The 20,363-nt window shown below is 43.8% G+C and overlaps 1 protein-coding gene across 2 annotated transcripts; it reads right to left on the minus strand.

The window, feature by feature from the left end:
* Nucleotides 1-1,698: 1,698 nt before the first annotated feature.
* Nucleotides 1,699-18,566, minus strand: LOC310837150 (sushi domain-containing protein 3-like). 2 transcript variants are annotated; one of them, XM_083757297.1, is made up of 5 exons: nt 18,194-18,566; nt 15,349-15,537; nt 14,961-15,117; nt 4,366-4,548; nt 1,699-2,292 (listed from the first exon to the last, which is right to left on the minus strand). In XM_083757297.1, exons 1-5 carry the CDS (start codon nt 18,369-18,371, stop codon nt 2,037-2,039), a joined length of 963 nt encoding a protein of 320 aa, XP_083613423.1. In that variant the 5' UTR covers nt 18,372-18,566; the 3' UTR covers nt 1,699-2,036. The 2 variants fall into 2 exon arrangements, with proteins under 2 accessions (XP_083613423.1, XP_083613424.1); XM_083757298.1 differs by lacking the exon at nt 4,366-4,548.
* Nucleotides 18,567-20,363: the final 1,797 nt, after the last annotated feature.

A 20,363-nucleotide genomic window follows, 5' to 3' on the forward strand; every position in this document is an offset into this window, starting at 1 on the left:
TGAGCGTTGTCAGTGAAAGCCTTTGGCAGCCTCTCCCTACTGAGATTAGAAAGACACGCTCCTTACTGCACTTCAGGCATGTAACAAAGACTTTCTTTTTACAGCAGGCATCATAAGTGTTCAGGTTTTTGCTGGTTTGGGGGTGAATTTGTTTTGTGTATGGTTCATTTTCATGTGCACTGCTTAGGAATGCTAATGATTAAGCAGTATATAAAGTCTCAGGGATGATGGGAGTTGTTGTTCACCAACATTTAGAGGGTGATAATGTCCCCACCCCTTCTTTAGCAGATGATCTCAATAGGGACTTTCCTTGAGGATGTAGCAAGGTACCACGCTAATTCTTATACCAGTTACGTTTCTGCTTTTAGTGAAATGTCACTGGGCAACAGTCATTACTACCACTTTCTCCCAGTTGTCCTTGGTGCAGCCTGAATCAATACATAGCAGAAACTAATCTTCCTGTGCATCTTTTCCTGTCCCCATCTTATGACTTTGGGCCTTAAGAATTTGCCCTACATTTTCTACTCCCCAGCCTGTCACCTTTTATTTAAAATTCCTGCCTGAATAAGAGATCTGGAGAACTTGAAATACTGCTTGTGAGTTTGATATTTTGGTTGATCCTAAATAAGGTAGCTTCTGTGTCTTTTGGTTTTGCCTCCAATAGACCAACACAGCTATCTGTTTTTGTGCAAATTTGTAGACACCCCTCCCTGGTTTCTTTTTATGGTTTACTTGGCTAGTTATGTTGTTTTGCTGAGGGTGGGGAGAGGAAATCAATGACATGCCCCATTTTATGGGAGTATGGAATTACAAGGTTTGGCAGCATTTTGGTATTTTGTAGCACCCTTGAGCCCCAGTTTTTACATTCATTTTTGGGAGGAGGAAGGCAGAAGATAAAGTACTAATCAGTCTCAGAGTTCCCTTGGTGGTGACAATTCTGTGGGGCAGCCCAGATGCTGATGCATATCTGCAGCAATGTTGTCAGGATCCCTAGGAGTGGCCTCACTTGTATGCCCCTGGTGAGACAACATAATCCCAGCATAATGTAAGTGACTATGAGAAGCCAGATATCAAGAGAAACTAGCAACTGAGGCGTAATAATACCACTTAACCTGTTGCTGGTCACAAATCTGAACTTAGACACATCTTGTATTTGTCATATGGCTTGCAGTCACCTGTTTTACTAAACCATGGAGTGGTATCAAGCTAAACAGGGCAGCTATAGACCCCATAAATCCGGTCTCCAGTACAGTTGTACCTTGGATCCCAAATGCCTTGCGAGTTCACTGTTTGGGCTCCTGAATGTCACAAACCTGGAAGTGAGTCTTCCGGTTTGTGAACGTTCTTTGAAACCCGAACGTCCGACGCAGCTTCCAATTGGCTGCAGGAGCCAATGTTTTCCAAACGGAGTTCCGGAACAGATTCCATTTGACTTCCAAGGTACCACTGTACATATTTAGGGGGTACATAGGGGAAGGAGAAGATGAACTTCCATTGCCCAGTCAGACGTGCTTGCACTAGGAGAAGTATTTAGTTGCATACTGCCCCGTGGTATTACTTCTCAATAAATCACTTTGTATAGGAATTCTGTAGATCTAGTCATGTATTCTGTGGAGAAATAACATTCGATCTGTTTCCTACTTCCTCAGTGAATAAGACTAGAGATGACATAAAAGGTTGTGGCTTTATTCTGTCAAGTTATCCACCTGGCTACAGAAGAAACACTTTACTAAGTAATAGTACTATGAACCTATGCCTTGAAATAAAATAAATGTTAAAACTCATTTTCCTTTTTAGAGCTCCCACTGTTACCCAAATAGATGGTACATTTTCAGTAGTATGTTTCAATTTTGAACAAGCAGCCTATATCATAGGGTTGCATGCTTCAGATTATACATATTTTCTCTATTGTGTTTTACATAAACTGACCTATAATGACAGGTTTCATAAATGGGCTATGTATGCCATAAAAGAGCAAGAAGTCAGTTCCCACAGACTTCCATGAGTGCATTGCTGTTGGTTCATTACAAAGCGATTTATCTCGGATTCCAAAGTGCTGTCTTATTCAAAGGGTTCAGTCCTTCAGATCTTCTGTAATAAACAGAAGGCAAGGCTTGGGGGAGATTGCGATGGCAAGGTTTCACATTCAAGGGGGCGTCTCCTGGTTTCTGAAGCAAATGAACAAACATCGAGGCAGATGGGGCAGTTCCTGGCTTCAGAACAACCTGCGGGAAGATGTGGATTTCGGAGCATAAGCTTTGCGGTGCCCATTTCTGCAGATTCTCCTGGCTCCTATTAGAAATGGAACACAGTAAAAGAGATGGTGAGAGGTGTTGGGCAGTAATCAAAATCACTCTGAACAAAATGTTCTAAGACTAAAGGGCCACTGGAAAATAATGATCATGCTTTTGTGACATTATGAATTTCACTCTCTCCAGTCTGTGAAAGTGTCATTTGCTGCTTAGAAGGACATTTGAATCACCTGCTGTGTGGATCATAGAATTGTTGAGTTGGAAAGGACCCTGCGGATCATCTAGTCCTGCAATGCAGGAATATGCATCTGTCCCATATGAGAATCGAACCTGCCAGCTTGGTGTTCTCAGCACTGTGATTTAGTCCTCCAGATGTTGGACTTCACCTTTCATCATCCCTCGCCCTTGGCTGTACCAGCTGCGGCTGGTGGGAGTTGGAGTCCTACAACATCTGGAAGGATCCCCTTACTCTCATCTGGTGAATCCCTCCTACATATTCAAAACCTTGGTTAAGCCATACAGAGAAGAGGATCAAGCCATGCCATATCCTAGATAGCTGCTTTTCCAGCTATGTAGCTCAAAATAAGAAGTGCTTTTAGTATTGGGAGCTTGGCATGATTTAACTGATTTTATATATTTTTAGCTGTGCCCCATTTGTTGATATTGTTGGTCTGTGTGCTGTGGGTAAACAGGGATCAACACTGTTCCCATAAGATTTCCTGGCTATTGTGGCAGGGACTCTCAAATCCTCCTGAGAGCACCCTTCTGTATAATAGGTCCCTCGCAATACAGCTGAACAGTGAATAGGTGAAATTACAAGAAAAGTAGCCTTCTGCAATATAATTTGAGGGTTATGATAACTGAAGAGCCCTCAGCAGTCATAGAAGGTTTAAGCCAATATGCTCCTCTTCATCTTCTGGGCAAGACTGAGACAGAACTTGTCTATCTGTCTTTCTGTGTCTATATGCAAGGAAATATTTCTCTCTCTCTTTTTTTAAACAACCCTGAAATGTTTAACAAATCTGGTTACAGTTTAGCATGCACTGAATTATGTCAAACATTAAAGAGTTGTCTCAGCTAGCAGTGCTCCAGCTGTGGACTAGTTACCAAACAACCCATCCTTTTAAGCAATGATTTCTTGGATAAGGCAAGAACAGTCACTTGGATTTAGATGGAAGAAGAATTTTCTTTGAGTTATACCAACCATGGTCTGGAGAAAAGAAAGTCAAAGGCATAACTTGCTTCTGATAATTTGGAATAGAATTAAAGTAATAATATTCTCATTGATATCTCCTATGGAAGGATCTTAAATATTGGACAAAGACTAGGAAGAACACCTACTTTCAAGATAGAAAAATAGAATCATAGAATCATAGAGTTGGAAGAGACCACAAGGGCCATCGAGTCCAACCCCCTGATAATCCTATCACTTGATTCCTTCATGGTCAGTCTCTAGAATGAACAACTGCCGAAGATTGTTTTCTGAAATTTTAATTGGCACTTCTTTTCTACATCAATATGGTAATACAAGACAAGGTTTGAAAAACTTCAGCAGGTCAGATAGTTTAAACTTGTCTACTTGAGAAAATACAGTAGAGACAGGCCTGGGCTGAGTGAAGGAGTCCTTAGTAGATCTAAGAGGGACTCTATTAGGATTGTAATGCTTTGTGGTGGATAAAGGAAGGGGAGTGAGTACAGCATTAATTGGTGATAGTAGCTTTCAACATGCAGAGCAGTTTCACTAATGCAGTGTAAGCTTCTAGGCAAGATAGGGTAAACACTTGTATATTACATCCCACCCCCCACTAAAATGAAATGCACTCCCACAAAAGTCAGCCAATGTTTGCACAAAATGTCCATGTGTGCATGCACACGCACACTCCAGCTCACCATACTAGGAAAGCCTGGCTAGGCGACCTGTTTGCGCACTGCTGTGTAGGGGCTGGCTCCTGTTCTTCCTTCCTATGGTTCTTCATTCTTAAACCAGGTTGAGACCAGACAGCCCATCAGATGGTTCACTGCCAGCCCTCCAAATAGACCGCTGTGCTCTGTAAGTGGAGCCCACGGCCATCCTAAGGGGAAGAATTGACTGCAGGGTAGAGGCATGGAATACCTTTGGAATCCTTGGTTACTGCATCCTGCCAGAGCCCCAGGGTATGCACAACTGTAGAGGGCAGAGGTGCGATATTGAAGCCTGCGATTCTGCTTCATTTTCCCAAAGCGAGTCCTGCTTTTCCCCATCTCCTGTTTAGCTGAGTTTCCTCTCCCAACTTTGAATTTCCTTCTCGGTCGTTGCCTGGAATATGAGAAAATGTGCTACATTTGTCCTAGTTTATCAAGGTATTCACTACATTTACAATGGCAACATATATTTCAGGACAGGAGAGGTTACTGGATCAGGCCAGTGGCCTGTGTAGTCCAGCATCCTGTCTTTCAGGTGCCTGTCCTGCAGATTCTAGCCCTTTCCTTCAGTTGGATATCAATACCATCACTGAAATGTTCTTCTTGTTAAAAGAGAAGAGTGAATAAATGAAAACAAAGGGTTTCCTTCCCTTTGCTATAATGTAATCAGGCTTCAGAGTCTATTTAACAGCATTAAGCTCCTAAGAGGGGTTTTTGTGGTGGGACATTTAATTGGTTCTTTCAAAGTGGAGTTTTGTTTGGAAAATCCTGCTAGTCCGGTCCCCCTCCCCCCCCCAAATGGATGCCTTCCCTCAGTGGTACACCTGAAAGAGAAAAGTCTGTTTGGGTTATGAGGTATATCTTTATCGCTTCTACTAAACCAGAGGAAGCTTGTGCTGTTTTAACAATATGGCAACGTGTGCTGCAGAAGAAGGTCCCTGGGTTCCCTTTTTCAATACTACTTTAGCGTTTGCTTTCACAAAATGACGAGTAAGATTTTTCTGCCCCGTAGAATTTGAACACACGCAGGCAAATGCAAAACTACAATGCAGATGCCAATTGATTGATTGATTGATTGATTGGTTTATTACGGCCATTGGCCCATATCTAAAAACAATACATCAAAATAAACATAAACAATACAATTTAAACAGTTCCAAGTTAAAACACCCCTATAAAACCAATTTTACTTCAATTTAGTAAACTATACACAATAAGCTCCCTCTATGTCAACCGCAATTCAAATCCCTCAGATTTTGGGGGGTATGCGTCTTAGTTCTGGCACTTATTGATGGTTCTTAAGTTTGGCTAAGCTGTCAGAGTCATACAGTGATCCATTTCTCCTCTTATGAAATAAGACATTTATCAGGTATCTAGCGACTGCAAGGGATCTACTTGAGTCTTCGTCGTTTAATAAGTATATTATTTGGGCCTCCTGAGGTCTGTCAGCTATTCTCGATAAATATGGGGCCAGAAACTTGGACCGTGAAGCCGAATGTATAGGACAACAGAAGATTATATGATATAACGATTCTGTAGATCCACTTTTACAGTCACAGAGGAGTGAGATCTGTCCATTGGAGAGTCTGTTACCCAACACATTTGATGGGAAAACGTTGAATCTAGCCTTTATAAAGGCGTACCTGTGCATCACCACAGATAAGGTAGTTAAATAAGATGGAAGCTTCGTTGGTGGTGTTAAGCCAAGGTTTATCGGCGAACAGGTGCCACCACCTGTCGCAATATTAAATTGTAAATCCATCTCCTCTAATTTGTGAGTTATAATTCTCTTGGCAGAAATTAAGTCCAATTTTAGTAGTTCAGATGGAGATAGTCCTAAGGACACAAGTTTCCCATGTATTATTTTTGCCCAAGGGCTAGGGAAGTCGTCTCTCCAGAGACACTGTATCAAGTGGAGATTTGGAAGTTTATGCCATAATGCCAACCAGTAACAGAGGATGCATTTCCATAATGTGGTTTCTAGAGATGTAACATTTAGTTCGAGACGTATAGCAGTATTGCCTACACACCTGGGTAATTTTAGCAACCTTCTTAGCAGCTGGTTTTGGATTACCTCCAATTGGGTTAGATTAACAAAGGACCCCCATATTGGAATTGCATATGCTATTGTTGCAATCACCTTTGCCCTGAAAACTTTTAACACTGATGGAATATGGAAAGCCCCATCTGAAAAGAAAAAACGCAGTAGTGCAAAGGAAAGGGCTTTAGCTCTATTCAATACATATGCCAGATGGACCTTCCAGCCCATGCTGTATTGGAGAAGGACTCCCAAGTACTGAAATTTAAAGACTTGGTCAATGGCTTTTCCATCTATTCTCCAATTATAGGTTTTTCGACTCTTGGTGAAAATTAGAACTTTGGACTTGGCATGATTAATTGTAAGAAAATTTGATTTGCAGTAAGCATCAAAAATTTTCAGTGCCCTCCTAAGGCCTACTCTTGAGAAAGATAGGATCACTGCGTCGTCTGCGTAGAGTAGAAGGGGGCAACGATATTGGGCAAGGCGGGGGGCATGGATTGTTTCTTGAGAATCTATTAGAGGCGCCCTCATATCACTTATAAATAGATTAAAAAGGGTCGGAGCAAGGATACATCCTTGACGGACACCTCTATTGATGGTTACTGAATTTGAGAGGTCGCCGGCCGGAGTGATTCTCACCCTTGCGGCTGATCCGTCATGCAATTTAGTTATTAGCCACAAAAGTCTTTTGTCTATTCCCCATCGTGCTAATTTTCCCCAAAGTAATCCCCTGGGGACGCTGTCAAAAGCGGCCTTTAAATCAATAAAGGCTGCACAAAGTTGGCCTCTATTTGGGGCGGAATATTTCCGGGCAAGGTGGTATAAAACTAAGACATGATCAACCGCAGACTGATTCGGTCTAAAACCAGCCTGTTCAGGCCCAATCAGGTTGTTCTCTTCGGCCCACTTAGTAAGCTTAGTTAACAAGAACCGTGCATATATTTTCCCAATTACTGACAATAAACTGATATTCCTGTAATTTCCCGGGTCATCTGTCGAGCCCTTTTTATGAATTGGAATAATAATCGCATCCTTCCATATTCTTGGAACCTTCCCACTGTTGTTTACGGCATCAAAAGTAACGGCCAGGACCTTTGCCCACCAGTGTGCATGAAGTTTTATAGCTTCCGCCGGGACTAGGTCGGGACCGGGGGCTTTTCCAACTTTGAGATTGGAAATGAGTCCGTGGATTTCTTCTGGGTCAGTGGGTGGCCAAAGAGGGAGCTGCTCATAGAATCCATCGATTTTATTAATATTAAGGTCTGGTAAGGCAAAATAGTTCCTTAGAAATGATTCCCAAACTGGGGCAGGAATAACGGTTAGTGGGTAACTTTTAGATTTTCTGTTAACCAACAGCCAGAATTTTCGGGAATTACGGGTATTTGAGGCAGCTATAAGTGCATGCCAGCGGTTCAGTTGCCATTCCTGTTTGGCCTTTTTTTGCACATATTTGTAAGCTGATTTTGCCTGATAGTACTCCTTGGGAAGCATAGTCGCCCCTGAGGATTTGTAATCATTATAAATAGCACAAAGATGTTGTTTGGCTTCTTTGCAATTACGGTTAAACCACAGTGCACCTGTCTTGGAGTGGGCCCGATTTACCTGGTGGGTTGGGACAGTAAAGAATGACGTGAGGTCATTCAACAGATTGGCAAATAGATTAATAGTTTGATCGTGTTCATATGAGGTTATGTCAAGGACTGAATAGGTTTGTATGATCTCCTGCTGAAAAAATTGAGAATATTTTTGAGCCTGCGTTACAGACCACTTTATACCCTTCACTCGTAATGCCATATTAATGCCCTCTTCTGGGTTTTCTGTGTTAGTGTCTAATTGAGTTGGATGACTGTACTCGTCCCCGTGCCAGTCTAGGTCAAACATAGCAGCAAGTGGAAGGTGGTCACTGAACTGAATATTGTCAATCTTAAAAGAGAGAGCTTTCGGCATCAGATCACTCGAGGCTAAAAGGTAATCTAGTACACTGTTTGATTTTATGCCTAGGTGGGTATACTCCCCCGGTATATCGGGAGGGCAGCAACCATTCAGGGGTACTAGGTTTAAGCGAATAGCCATTTGGTAAAGAAGTACACCCGCCTCGTTTACTTTAGAGTCTTTTGAGGTTCTCCTCACGGCGTGACTCAAATCATAATTGTCGAGGCATGGAGCAGACCACCATTTAGCTTTAGTTAAATCGACCCAATTTGCTGCTATGCGTGCGTTAAAGTCACCCCCAATTAAGGATTGGCTATTGGAATATTTAACTCGGCATGATACTAAATGATCTTCTAATATTTCCCATCTATCATGCAGTTCAAGGGACGAACCCCCTGGCGGGAGGTAGACATTGGAGATTAGCAGTGATACTTCCCCCCCCGACATCAACCCGGATAAAACATAGGGGGGAGCAGTAAAAACTAATGAAAATTTGAAATGCAGCTTCAGTGAGATACCAATTACTAGACCACCTTTCGGCCGTCCTCCTTTCTGGGAGGGGCAAGCTGGAAGAGATAGAAGGTCGAATCCGTTTATAACAATTTCACCCTCCTCCCAAGTTTCTTGCAATAGAATGATATGAAACGAATTGATGTACGACTGGAATTCTGGGTCACATTTTTTCCTACGCCAGCCAGCGATGTTCCAACAGAGGATCGATATTGGTGGTTTTTTGGGTTGTCCGGCTAACCGTCATTTAAATTCTTGTGGGAAGCTCTTATGCAGCAAGGACGCTCCCTTAAAGAAGTCCGTTATTTTCCTTTGCTGAGGGTTGACGTCCTGGTGTGGTGAGTCTTTTGCTCTGGTGCGCGCCGGTTGTGGTGGGTCTTTTGCTCTGGTGCGAGCCGGTTGTGGCACGATCAAGTCGCAAGGGCCAGACTTTTGGGGGGGCAGAAAAGAGTTAGCATCCTGGTGAGTAGAGATAATATTTGGCAATTTTAGCTGTCGGGCCCAACTAGGCTCTGAAGAGGCTCCTGCCAAGTCCGCTGGAGCCGTCCTCTTTGGGGATCTAACTGAAGCACTTGTGATCATTTGATTTATATGTCCTGCTGGGTCTTCAGTCCACTCTGTGTTGACTCTCGACACTATAGTGTCTTCCTCACGTAATTTTTGGATTTTTGGTGGAGAAGCCTGACTTGGAGTGGCCACTACCGTCTCAGGTCGTGGATGGTCTTCGATGTATGTTGATTCCAAGTCTGGCATGGAGGGGTGCAGGGGTGACGATTTATCCAGGGGAGTGTTATCCTGAGATTCATTCTTTGATCGGTTAATCTCAGAGGGAACAGATAAGTCTATTAAAAGCAGGGATGAGTTCCCAGTGTGAAGGGGGGGAGAAGAGTCTGCCTCCAGCAGTGAGACCTTCCCCTCCAATGCCGATGGCACCTTATATGCTGGATATTGGGGGATTGTTGTTTCCACCTCCATGGGGCATGGCACCGCTAAGTTAGAGTGGGTATTATTCATAGTAACTCCGTTGCAGGCGATACTTAGGAGCTGAAGTTTAAGTGAGTCCAGCCTATTTATAATTTCTTGTTGTTCCCTCGCTGGTAACTCTCCAAAGGAGGCGATAAGCTCTCTTTCCTCCTGGGGTGTCAAAGAGTTACTGGCACAATCATAGTGTTTAGTTGTAGGAGTGGGGGTACTATGGGACTGGCCCTGACATGAGGTGTACAGCTCAGCCCTCTTTTGTGGTTCAGGATGGGAAGATTGTATCGTCTCCTTGATTAATCTCTCCGATAGGAGGGGTCTAATTATGGAGTCCATGAAAACTCTCGTTGGAAGAATGCCAAGACTATTCAAAAACACTTTTTGCTGAATAAGAAGAGAGGGGATTTTTGCAGAGCGGAAAGCCAGCATTATTCTCTGATATCTGTTCTGGCGGACTAAGGGAAGCACAGCACAAAGATCTATTTGTGATGTCTCGAGTTTTAGAAGCCATCTGAGGTGCTCTTTAGACCCATGTAGCGTTGTCCAACTTAGGTCCCTTTCCCGGAAGGTTAGGGAAATCTTCCTTGGATGTAGAATCAGGGATTGGCGATTCAGTGCGGGGTTGAGATTGTATTTGCAGTTCTTCATACAATCAGTGTTTGGTGGAGCTTTCTGCCGGCGCAATGGAACATCTACTGCCCCATCTTGGGCTGTCTGTGCCGGCTGGTCATCCAGTTTTTGCTGAAGGCTATGCAGCTGAGAGGATAGACCGTCAATTCTCTTAAATATACAGTTTAGAGTTCTAATTATTAGATGGAGTTGCTCGCATCCTGTGCAGTCCGATTCGGCTACCAACTCCTCCTTCGGATAGGGACCATCCCCATTTGTGTTACCATTAGCGTTTCCAATTTGTAACGTCTCAGGGGCCTCATCTTCTGATGTTGTTTCAAGGGCGGTTAGAGGATCGAAACGATTTTGAGTTGCTATTGAGTAGGTACATTCCTTGGGGCCTCTCCCTCCTTTAGGTGAACCCTTTCTTAATTGCTTAGGCCTCGGAGAGGATAATGCCTCGTCAGAGTCTCTTGGACGTTTTCCATGACCCATAAGTCAATTTTGCAGGAGAACCGTCGTGGGCACTGTGCTGGGGAGCTCCTTAAATCCTTTAGTCTTCCTCACAAGAATACTACCACTTCCAGGAGAGTGGTGCCATAAAATTACTCACAGTAAGGCAGTTAATTCAAGCCTCTTCCTTCCCCTCTTCCTTGTTCCTAGGATTTTTGAGACAGCTCAGTTCCAGCGGTCGGGCAAAATTCACTTCGTAGTATGCAATAAACTAAAAGCTAAAGGAAAGAGCTGGACGACAGGGCAGAGGATTTATGCCCAGGAGAACCTTTCACTTATCTCTCCCAGTTAGGGAGGCGGCGGCAACCATGGCGGCAAGTCCGGCGTGAGAGCAACCCAGATAAAAAGAAAACAAAGATAACACAAGCAGCGGGGTACTAAAAGATACTAAAAGACAGCCAGCACAGCCAGCAGATCATTAAAACTCACGGATAAAAACAAGGGAGGATAAAAACCGCTTAAAACCACTTAAAAACTCTGATAAGGGTAAGCGAAATTACTCGGAAACTACCTTCGCCGCCATGTTGGATGCACCGAGAGGCAATGCAGATGCCAAAAAATTACAATTAATTAGAAAGAAGTGACAGATTGGTGGGTGTAAACAACAGAGTTGTTAAACAAACAAACAAACAAACACCCCCACATTTTCCCTTTAGGTGGGAAATGGCTTCCATCAGGCCTTGCTATGAGTTCCTTCAGTGAATGAGAAAGTATTTGGAGACCCCCAAATTATGAAATGTAGTAAAAACACAAAAGCAGTCTTTAAATCTATACCATGTCTGACAGCAAGTAGTTGACGCTGTGTGCTTAGGCAACAGCATATTCCAGTCCTTCACTTTTACACCGTTTCTGTCATAGAATCGTAGAGTTGGAAGGGATTCCAAGAGTCATCAAACCCAACCCTCTGCAATGCAGGAATCTCAACTAATGCATCCCTGACAGATGGCCATCCAACCTCTGCTTAAAACCTCCAATGAAAGTGAGTCCACCGTATTCTGAGGGAGTCTGTTTCACTGTTAAACAGCTCTTACTGTCAGAAAGCTCTTCCTGATGTTTAGTCATTCTGCATTCACATATGTATGGGGGGGTGACTTTCATACTCTCAATGTGGGGATTATAGTTTGGAGTGTGTGGCTTTTGGTTTACTCCTCTTGTGGTACAGGAAACAACAGCATAAAGCCGATTTGTCTACCACCTGGCCCTGTCTTCACCTGCCTAGGGCCTACCTGCTGTTTTGGACCACATTTCCCATCAGCTCCTGCTAACCCATCTTCAAATTAGAGAAGGTTTTAGATTTGACCCCTTGGCCTGCAGATGGCAGCACTAGCTTAGTAATTTGCTCAGTAACTCAGAAGAAGTTTGATGCAGGAGAAATATACGATAAAATGCACCCCTCTCACGGTGTAACACTTTGTAATGCAAGAGAAAAAGTGATTGAGAGTAGCAATGGAACTACAACAGAATCTAGAATTCTCCCAGGCTTACGGTCATATTCAATACAGCACTAAAGTGAACATTCCCCCAGTGCAAAGTTTTCTCCTTGCACAAAGGAACAGCTCCCCCCCCCCAACCCCCCTGGAGAAAATTTGAGGACAGTGCATACACTGGCGGAGGAAGAGGGATGCGGGGGGAGCGTCACACCCCCGGTAGCGCAATCCCGGTGGGGTGCCATTGCTGCTCCCCTCCCACTGGGCACCATGCCCCCACAGATGGGGCACCACACCCCCAGGATGTGCGCCACGCCCCTGGGATGCGCGCCAGCCATGCCCCCGCCTGCTCTCCATGCCCCCCCCCCCGTGCCAGAATATGAAGCTCCACCACTGATTCCAGAGTGTGTGCAGAGGAAGGAGAACGGGGAATCTTGTGCTAGTGCAGAAAAAAATATATTTGACCAACTGCCCTTAGTGTTTTAAGGCTGCTGAAATCATAGAATCATAGAATTGTGGAGTTGGAAGGGACCTCAAGGGTCATTTAGTACAACCCCCTGGAATACAGGATTCTCAGCTAAAGCATCCATGACAGAAAATAGAGCACAACATTCTTGCCATGACACACACTCTCTCTCTGTATATATATCCTTTGCAAATACCTCATTCTACCAGAGATGTGATGGGTTTGGTTAATATGAGACCCTTCTCTGTGAGTACTACAAACAAACTACAGGGAGGAACCAGAGGTGTTATATTGGCACAGTGACTGAGTCTATTAGAGCATACATGCATAGTATTCGGGAAAAGGGTAAGCACTTGAATGATATATTTTGATGGTTGTACATTTATATAGCTGTCTCATAGGGAACATATAACCATCAAGGACTATGTATATTTTCTCAGAAGGAAGTCCTATTGTACTTAGTGGGATTTATTATGCCCATAAAGGTGGGATAGGAAGCCAAGAGCAGTGTGGTGCTGCTCTAATACTCCTAATCCATATGGCAAATCTTGCAAGGGATTGAGAAGAGCAAACATGTAGATTGTAGAGACTCATTTTAAAACTGGGCTCCATTTCTCCATCACCAGAGGGAGCTTCATTCTATACACACCATAATACGCAGGACAAATGCTTAAATAAATGTCCTGCCGAAAGCCTATTGCACTGGATCCAGCCTCGTTGGTTGCAGAAAGGGAACTTGCTTTTCACAGTCTACCCAAAACCCAAAGATACGTGTTCTTGGATGAGGGCCCAGCCCTGCCCCTTCCTCTCCCCAAGTCTGGAAAAAGTGTAGGAGGGGATGTGGGGCCCTTGCAACTGATCAAACTGCTTTGAATCACTGGAGTGGTAAAATAGCTCATGAAGCTGGACCTCAAAATGTAAGTGAGGGCTTGGCTCTGGAAACACCTGCTAGTTGGCTGCTGAATTCATCAGCCACCACCCTTGCGACTCCCTGCCACAAATATTATTTTTGCCGAATGGACTGTTTTTCAAATAACCCAACAAGCCAATCTGATCCCCAGACTTTCTCCCTTTCCTGAGCTCCTGTAGCTGCCAAGTTTCAGCCACCATCTTTCCTAATGTTCCCATGCATTCCTGCCATGCCATGCCATTACATGTACATACACATAATGCTTACCCAATTTAAGTATGGAGAGCTTTCTTATGGGCACATGCCAACGGAACGGGATAGCAGTGGATTCCCTCAGAAGCAACAATCAAAGGGTGCAAGGGCACAATTAATGGGGGAGATATGGAAGAGGTGCCCCAGTCATTCGGAAAGGAGAGAACCATCTGTGCCAAATTTTGCTCATTTGAGAGAGGAAGGGAGTTAATTTTAATAAACTATTGAGGATCAGGAGTTGGATGAATGAACCTAACCAGAGATATCCAAGTCAGCAATCAGAATATATATATATATGTACGCACACCTGCCCCTGACAAATTTGTGTTTTCCTACTTAGAGAGACTGCAGGGCACAGATGAGGGGAAAATGGGTGGTGTAAGAATAGCTACTTCACATCTTGCTGCTTTGGGGCAAAGTACAGTGGTACCTCGCATTACAGACGCTTCAGGTTACAGTCTCCGCTAACCCAGATATAGTACCTCAGGTTAAGAACTTTGCTTCAGGATGAGAACAGAAATCGCGCAGCGGTGGCTGGAGGCCCCATTAGCTAAAGTGGTACCTCAGGTTAAGGTTTCATAAGGACCTCCAGAACGAATTAAGTTCTTAACCTGAGGTACCACTGTACGATATTCTCACAGGATCTTGGCATGCACGTGGGGAAAGTTACTGACAGAATACAACTTCCATAGCCACAGTTTCCAGAGCTAAAAGACTTCACACTGAAAACATAATCTTCCCAGCGCAGTCAGTGGAACAGGCAGATGCTTAAGAAACAAACATGTCTCCCTCTCACTAATAGTCAATGTGGGGCCCTCAATATGTTGTTGCACCCCAACTTCCCAACCAGTTGTCAGGGAGAGGATGGCAGGAACTACATGGGCGATTCACGCTCTCTATAGGTTGATAAAGTCTAATAAGAGAGTTGTACCTATTACCGGCCTAGAGATTTTTCAGTGGGCTCTAATAAAAACATTGCCAATCTGAATGGAAAGGAGACTGAGGGCTATGCAGCACTCCTTTCTTTAATTTGTTTGGCTCAGTCTTGGATATCTGGCCATTCCTCATCGAACAGCCTTAGTGGTGGAGTCATTTCTCACGTGAGGGCCTAATTATGGTGGTGAATGGGCCTGACTGAGGTTACAGGCGGAATCTAGTCAATACTTACCCTCTTCTGGTGTCACTGCTTTGTTCTTTTGCCCTCAACATCCTGTCTTGCAGACAACAAACAGCGAAGGAGATTGACATGGTAATAATGATCACTCCACTGATGAGAGAGGCGATTACTGCCACCCGGAAACCTTTGTCCAGGGGCTTTGGGATCACTAAGGTGACAAAAACAAAGCATGCTTGTTATGAGTCACTGTAAATGGCATTAACTGAAGGGCACCTGGAATATTGCCAGTTCACTCCTTAGTTTCTCCATTTAGAATCTTTATTTTTGAGGAGAGATTGATCTGAAAAGATGCATACTTTCTTGATCCACATTTGAACAGCGCAATATTCTGTTCATACAAAGCCCAGCAATTCAGAAATAAGTTTAACCAGTAGCTTACCTTCACAGTGAGGTGGGGGGTGACTCCAGTAAAAGATGCTTCCTTCTAGCAAACAGGTCAGTTTTCGTTTGCCCACAAGCTGATAGCCTTCTTTGCACCAGTATGTGACCACTGAACCCAGGGAGCTGCCAGAGCCTTCTTCGGTATAATAAAACCCATAGCTTGGAGGGAGGAGAGCTGTGCACTGAGCTGCAACAGACACAGGGAAACTAAATATGGGTTATCTGAAGAACACATCTGTATGAATCAATGGCATTGGCAGCTCAGGTCTGTAAATGAGGTTCTGCAAAGTGACTTGTGCAGCAGCAGCTTTTGTCTGCATGGGAGCTGCTGTAATGTGATGGCATCACAAGAGGGTGAATTGATGGAGGATAAGGCTATCAGTGACCACTAGTCATGATGGCTACATGCCAGCACCAGGATCAGAGACAGCGTGCCTTGAATTCTGGTAGCTGGGGAACAACAGTGGGAGAGGGCTGTTGCCCTCTTGTGTACAGTGGTACCTCGGGTTAAGTACTTAATTCGTTCCGGAGGTCCGTTCTTAACCTGAAACTGTTCTTAACCTGAAGCACCACTTTAGCTAATGGGGCCTCCTGCTGCCGCCGCACCGCTGCTGCTGCACGATTTCTGTTCTCATCCTGAAGCAAAGTTCTTAACCTGAAGCACTATTTCTGGGTTAGCGGAGTCTGTAACCTGAAGTGTATGTAACCTGAAGCGTATGTAACTTGAGGTACCACTGTATCTGATTGGCTGCTCTGGTAAACTTTATGCTGGGTTAGATAGGTCTTTGAATCAGACTAAGGAAAGTGGCTCTTATAACTTGGTGCTTCTCATGTTGAACTGTATGTATGAAAGAAGGGTACTCCCTGAAAAAAGTGGGTGTTTTGTATTGTACAGCTGTGCAAACTGTCCATACTATGACAAGCAAAACCAGATGTATTGCATTTGTGCATTCCATCTCTTCTCTCCATACACCACATTTTAAAGCAAGGGAAGGAAATCAGGGCACATGGTGAGGTCTGAAGTGTTCCCAGGAAAATGCTGGTTTTTCATTATTGTACTTGCTGCCTCTTGAGGGTAAGTATGGTTCAGCGCTCATAAGAGGGTTAGCAAATTCCTTCAGGCTGGAAACTAAGCAGTAAGTACGGATTTGGCATCCAGTGTAACTGGGACAACACAGTTCTCTGTGCCTACTCAGAAGTAAGTCCCACTAAGTTCAACAGAATTTGCTCCCAGGTAAGTGTGTGTAGGATTGCAGTCTAAAACTATGGAACTGGCTGGCTGGTAAACAGCTCACCTAAGGCTAAATGCTTAGTTTCTCAAACTTACATCCTTTTGCTAGGCTACTTGTTTGTCTCTACTGAGAGGCCATGGTTAGTTTGGGAAAGAGACATAGACAACCAGATCTCTGAAGATGACCAGAAGAAAATTTGGCAAAGATATGCCATGAAGGTAAATTTGCCTAGAGTTCATCTCAGTCCACATTAAAATTAGTGCACCAGAAGCACCTGCTACTTCTAAGGCTTGTTTGTTTGTTTATTTATTAAATTTGTTCACTGCCCCATTCTCATAGATCCCAGGGAGGCTCACAGCATAAACTTCCCTCACTTTGGAGTTGGAGAAAACTTGGACCTCAAAGCTTGTGGTAGAGCAGTCTGATGGACTCAGGCATACAATATTAACAAAATAATACAGATAATTTGTCTCCCAATCACAAGCCTTTTCAACCAGACATACTTCATAACACTGGAGGCAGCAGAATTCAATAAGGTTTTGGGCTGTTCTTCAGTGGCATAAGTGAAGTACCAGGACCATGTGATCAATGGCTTCTCTAAATCAGATGTCTTTAACATGTAATGGTTTCCATTCATTGCATTCATTAACAACAATTCATCAATATAAATATACACCTCTCATCAATTTTGGACTGGACATGTTTCTACATTGTGCGTTGATTTCATTCTAATGGGGACAACATATTCGTGCCTACTCCTTTATAGTTTGTTATGCCATTCTATTATACTTTGCTGATCTTTAAAAATCCTTCAAAAACACTTCAATAAACAGTTTTTAAATAAATAAACATAGTATGTATAGTGCAGGGGGGAGAGAGGGACCTGTTCACCAATTCCCCACCAAGTGCCCCCTTTCCCTGCAATTGCCTTACAGAGAAAACAACTGAAATAACGAATCCTAAGTTTTCCTCCTAAGATAATGTTATCCCCTTGGTACCAGCTCTGCTCCTCCTGAAAAGTTTATCAAACTACCAATATCCCCACCCCCCAGGAGGGGAGAAGATGTAATGATGCACTGATTTTTGCATGGTATAAAAGAAATATTTTTGCTCAAAAAAGAGGAGATTCAGAGAACATCTAGAACATATGTGGTAGTTCTGCCTGTTCCAACAGGATAGTTGAAGATGCCATAGTGTGCTTCCTAGTGAATTTGCACCATGCTTACAAAACGACACACTTGTACTTTACATTTACTAGCACAGAATAATTGCCACCACATCCCTCAACATTTATATGCACTAAAGTAGGTTAAATTCTTCATACCACTTATATGTGTGCATTGAGTCTGTGAGAAAAAAATCCATAGCTTTGATCCTCAGTGACGCTTAAGAGTTAACGTTGTGGTTTTTGTAGCAGTTAATATGAGCGAGTGGCTAAACCGGGATGCCAAGGGGCAAGTAATGAGTGACCTAGTAATGAGCCCCTTGAGCGATGGTAGGAAGAATACCCTTTCGATAGCAAGTTGAGTGTATTAGACACACAAGATGTGACTTTTGGCTGAAGATCTGAGGACACAAACACACACTTAAACACAAGACGTTTCAGAGTACCTGAAAGGTTGCCTTGAACAATGGTCCCATTTCCAGCATCTCTAAGAAATTTCTTTACACCAGCTTCCTCTGCAGGGATGGTGGTCAAGGATTCCAGAGCTTCACTCAAGGTAAACTCTAGGCAACTCCAGGCTAGTAGGCAGAGGGCTGCGTGTTCCTGGGATGGTTGCTTCTTCATATCTTGAGGCTTTGCTGTGGCATCCTGGAGTTCTCCCAATAATATTGAATGTATGTGTGCATGTTTTCCCCTTCTTCACTCAAAATCTGACCTGGCAGCAGTAAGCTGGATTTGAGGTCTTTAAGCCTTGAGGAGGAAAGCCTGTTTGTTCCCCAGAGACCAGCTGCCATTTCACCAAATCTTACAAGACTGAAGGAACCTACAATGGTACCTTGGGTTAAGTACTTAATTCGTTCCGGAGGTTCGTTCTTAACCTGAAACCGTTCTTAACCTGAAGCACCACTTTAGCTAATAGGGCCTCCTGCTGCCACAGTGCTGCCGGAACATGATTTTTGTTCTCATCCTGAAGCAAAGTTCTTAACCCGAGGTAATATTTCTGGGTTAGCAGAGTCTCTGTAACCTGAAGTGTATGTAACCTGAAGCATGTGTAACCTGAGGTACCTCTCTCTCTCTCTCTCTCTCTCTCTCTCTCTCTCTCTCACACACACACACACACAAATATCTCTTTGAATTGTCTTCCTCTGCCCTCACCATGCATGTACATTCATGCACCCCCCCCAAAGATAAAATACAATGATGTCCTGTTCCAGTGTTGGCTCAGTGACCAGTTTCTCCTATGGGGAAACCAGGGCTAATAAAAGTAAAGTTGAATACAGTGTGCATGCAAAACATTTGGGAGGCCTCTTATACATGCTAAATAGTGCTGGTGCTCTTATTCAAGATAAATCATCTGTAATGACTTCTCTGCATATAAGGAGTGTTAATGCCATAACTATAATTACTTCACTGTGGATTGCAGGGAGGCAAATGGATGGCCTTTCTGCAAGTATTCACTTTGCTTCTTTCCTTTCTCTGTCAGTTTATCATGCACGGCCATTTGTTTGTTTGTTCTCTTGTGTTTTTGTTCATTCTCAAAAATTTCAATGAGCATAAATGTGTGTGAGAGAGACAGAGAGAGAGAGAGGGATGCTCTTCTGACAAATAGCCAGGTTGCCATGCTAAGCATGTTTGGGTGTGTTAGAAACCAGCCAGGTGAAGAAGCCATTGCTATTGCATTCTGTTGCTCCACAGGGTAGGGCCTGAATCAGTGGGTTCAAATTGCAAGTGGATTTCAGCTTAGCATTAGGAAGAACTTCCTGGCAGCTCAAGCCTGTTTGACAGTGGGACAGACGGCCTCAGGATGCATTGGACTCTATTTTTGTTAGAGGTTTTAAAGTGAAGACTGGATGGGCCCCCTGACATTTCAGGGGTGCAGTAGCAATGAGTATCCTTCATCAGCCACAGGGGCGGGAGTTGGACTAGGTTACTCTCGAGGTCCCTTCCAATTCTACGATTCTATTATCCTCTTTTTATAGGGCTCTTCCTTACATGCATAACTTCTGGCTGTGATGGAGTGGAGTCTCCTGTTCTAAGCTGCAGCTGGCTGCCACAATGAGTGTGCTGACGACTGCTCCCCCATGATTCACAGAGTTGGGGCAGCAGAAGGAGAACGAAATGAAGGGCACTATAAAAGCTGCTTCTTCCTCCACATAGCAGGGCGAAGTCTAATGTTGGATTCTCCCTACCCTGAAGCTAATGGGAAGGATGACAGGCAGACAGTAGCAATTCCAGGAAGTTTTTGCTTAAAGTGAATCAAGGGTTTAGCACTGGGATCTGTTTTCTTCTAGGACTGAGACACGGCACAGTAGTGTGTATCTGAGTATGTAGTTTGTTAAGGAGGCCTTGCTTATTGGAGAGTGCAACTTCCAGGCAGGATTGAGGACCAGTGTTTCTAATTTTTGAGATGAAGCATTGCTGTTTTCTAAGCCCCTTGGGCCTGACTGTTTCTCTGCCAAGCCTCGCTTTGGTGCTCCCACTGGGTTTTCACTTTTGGCCATGGGGTGGAGGAGAAAATAGGCTGGACACTTAGAATTTGCTAGAAAAAGAGGAAATGCACCACCTACAAAGAAGAGGAAAGTGGACCCAAATTGCATGAAAATGATACATTCCAAT

This window comes from Podarcis gaigeae (genome assembly GCF_964106915.1).
Source record: "Podarcis gaigeae genome assembly, contig: HAP1_SCAFFOLD_152, whole genome shotgun sequence".
In the NCBI taxonomy this organism is placed as follows: Eukaryota; Metazoa; Chordata; class Lepidosauria; order Squamata; family Lacertidae; genus Podarcis; species Podarcis gaigeae.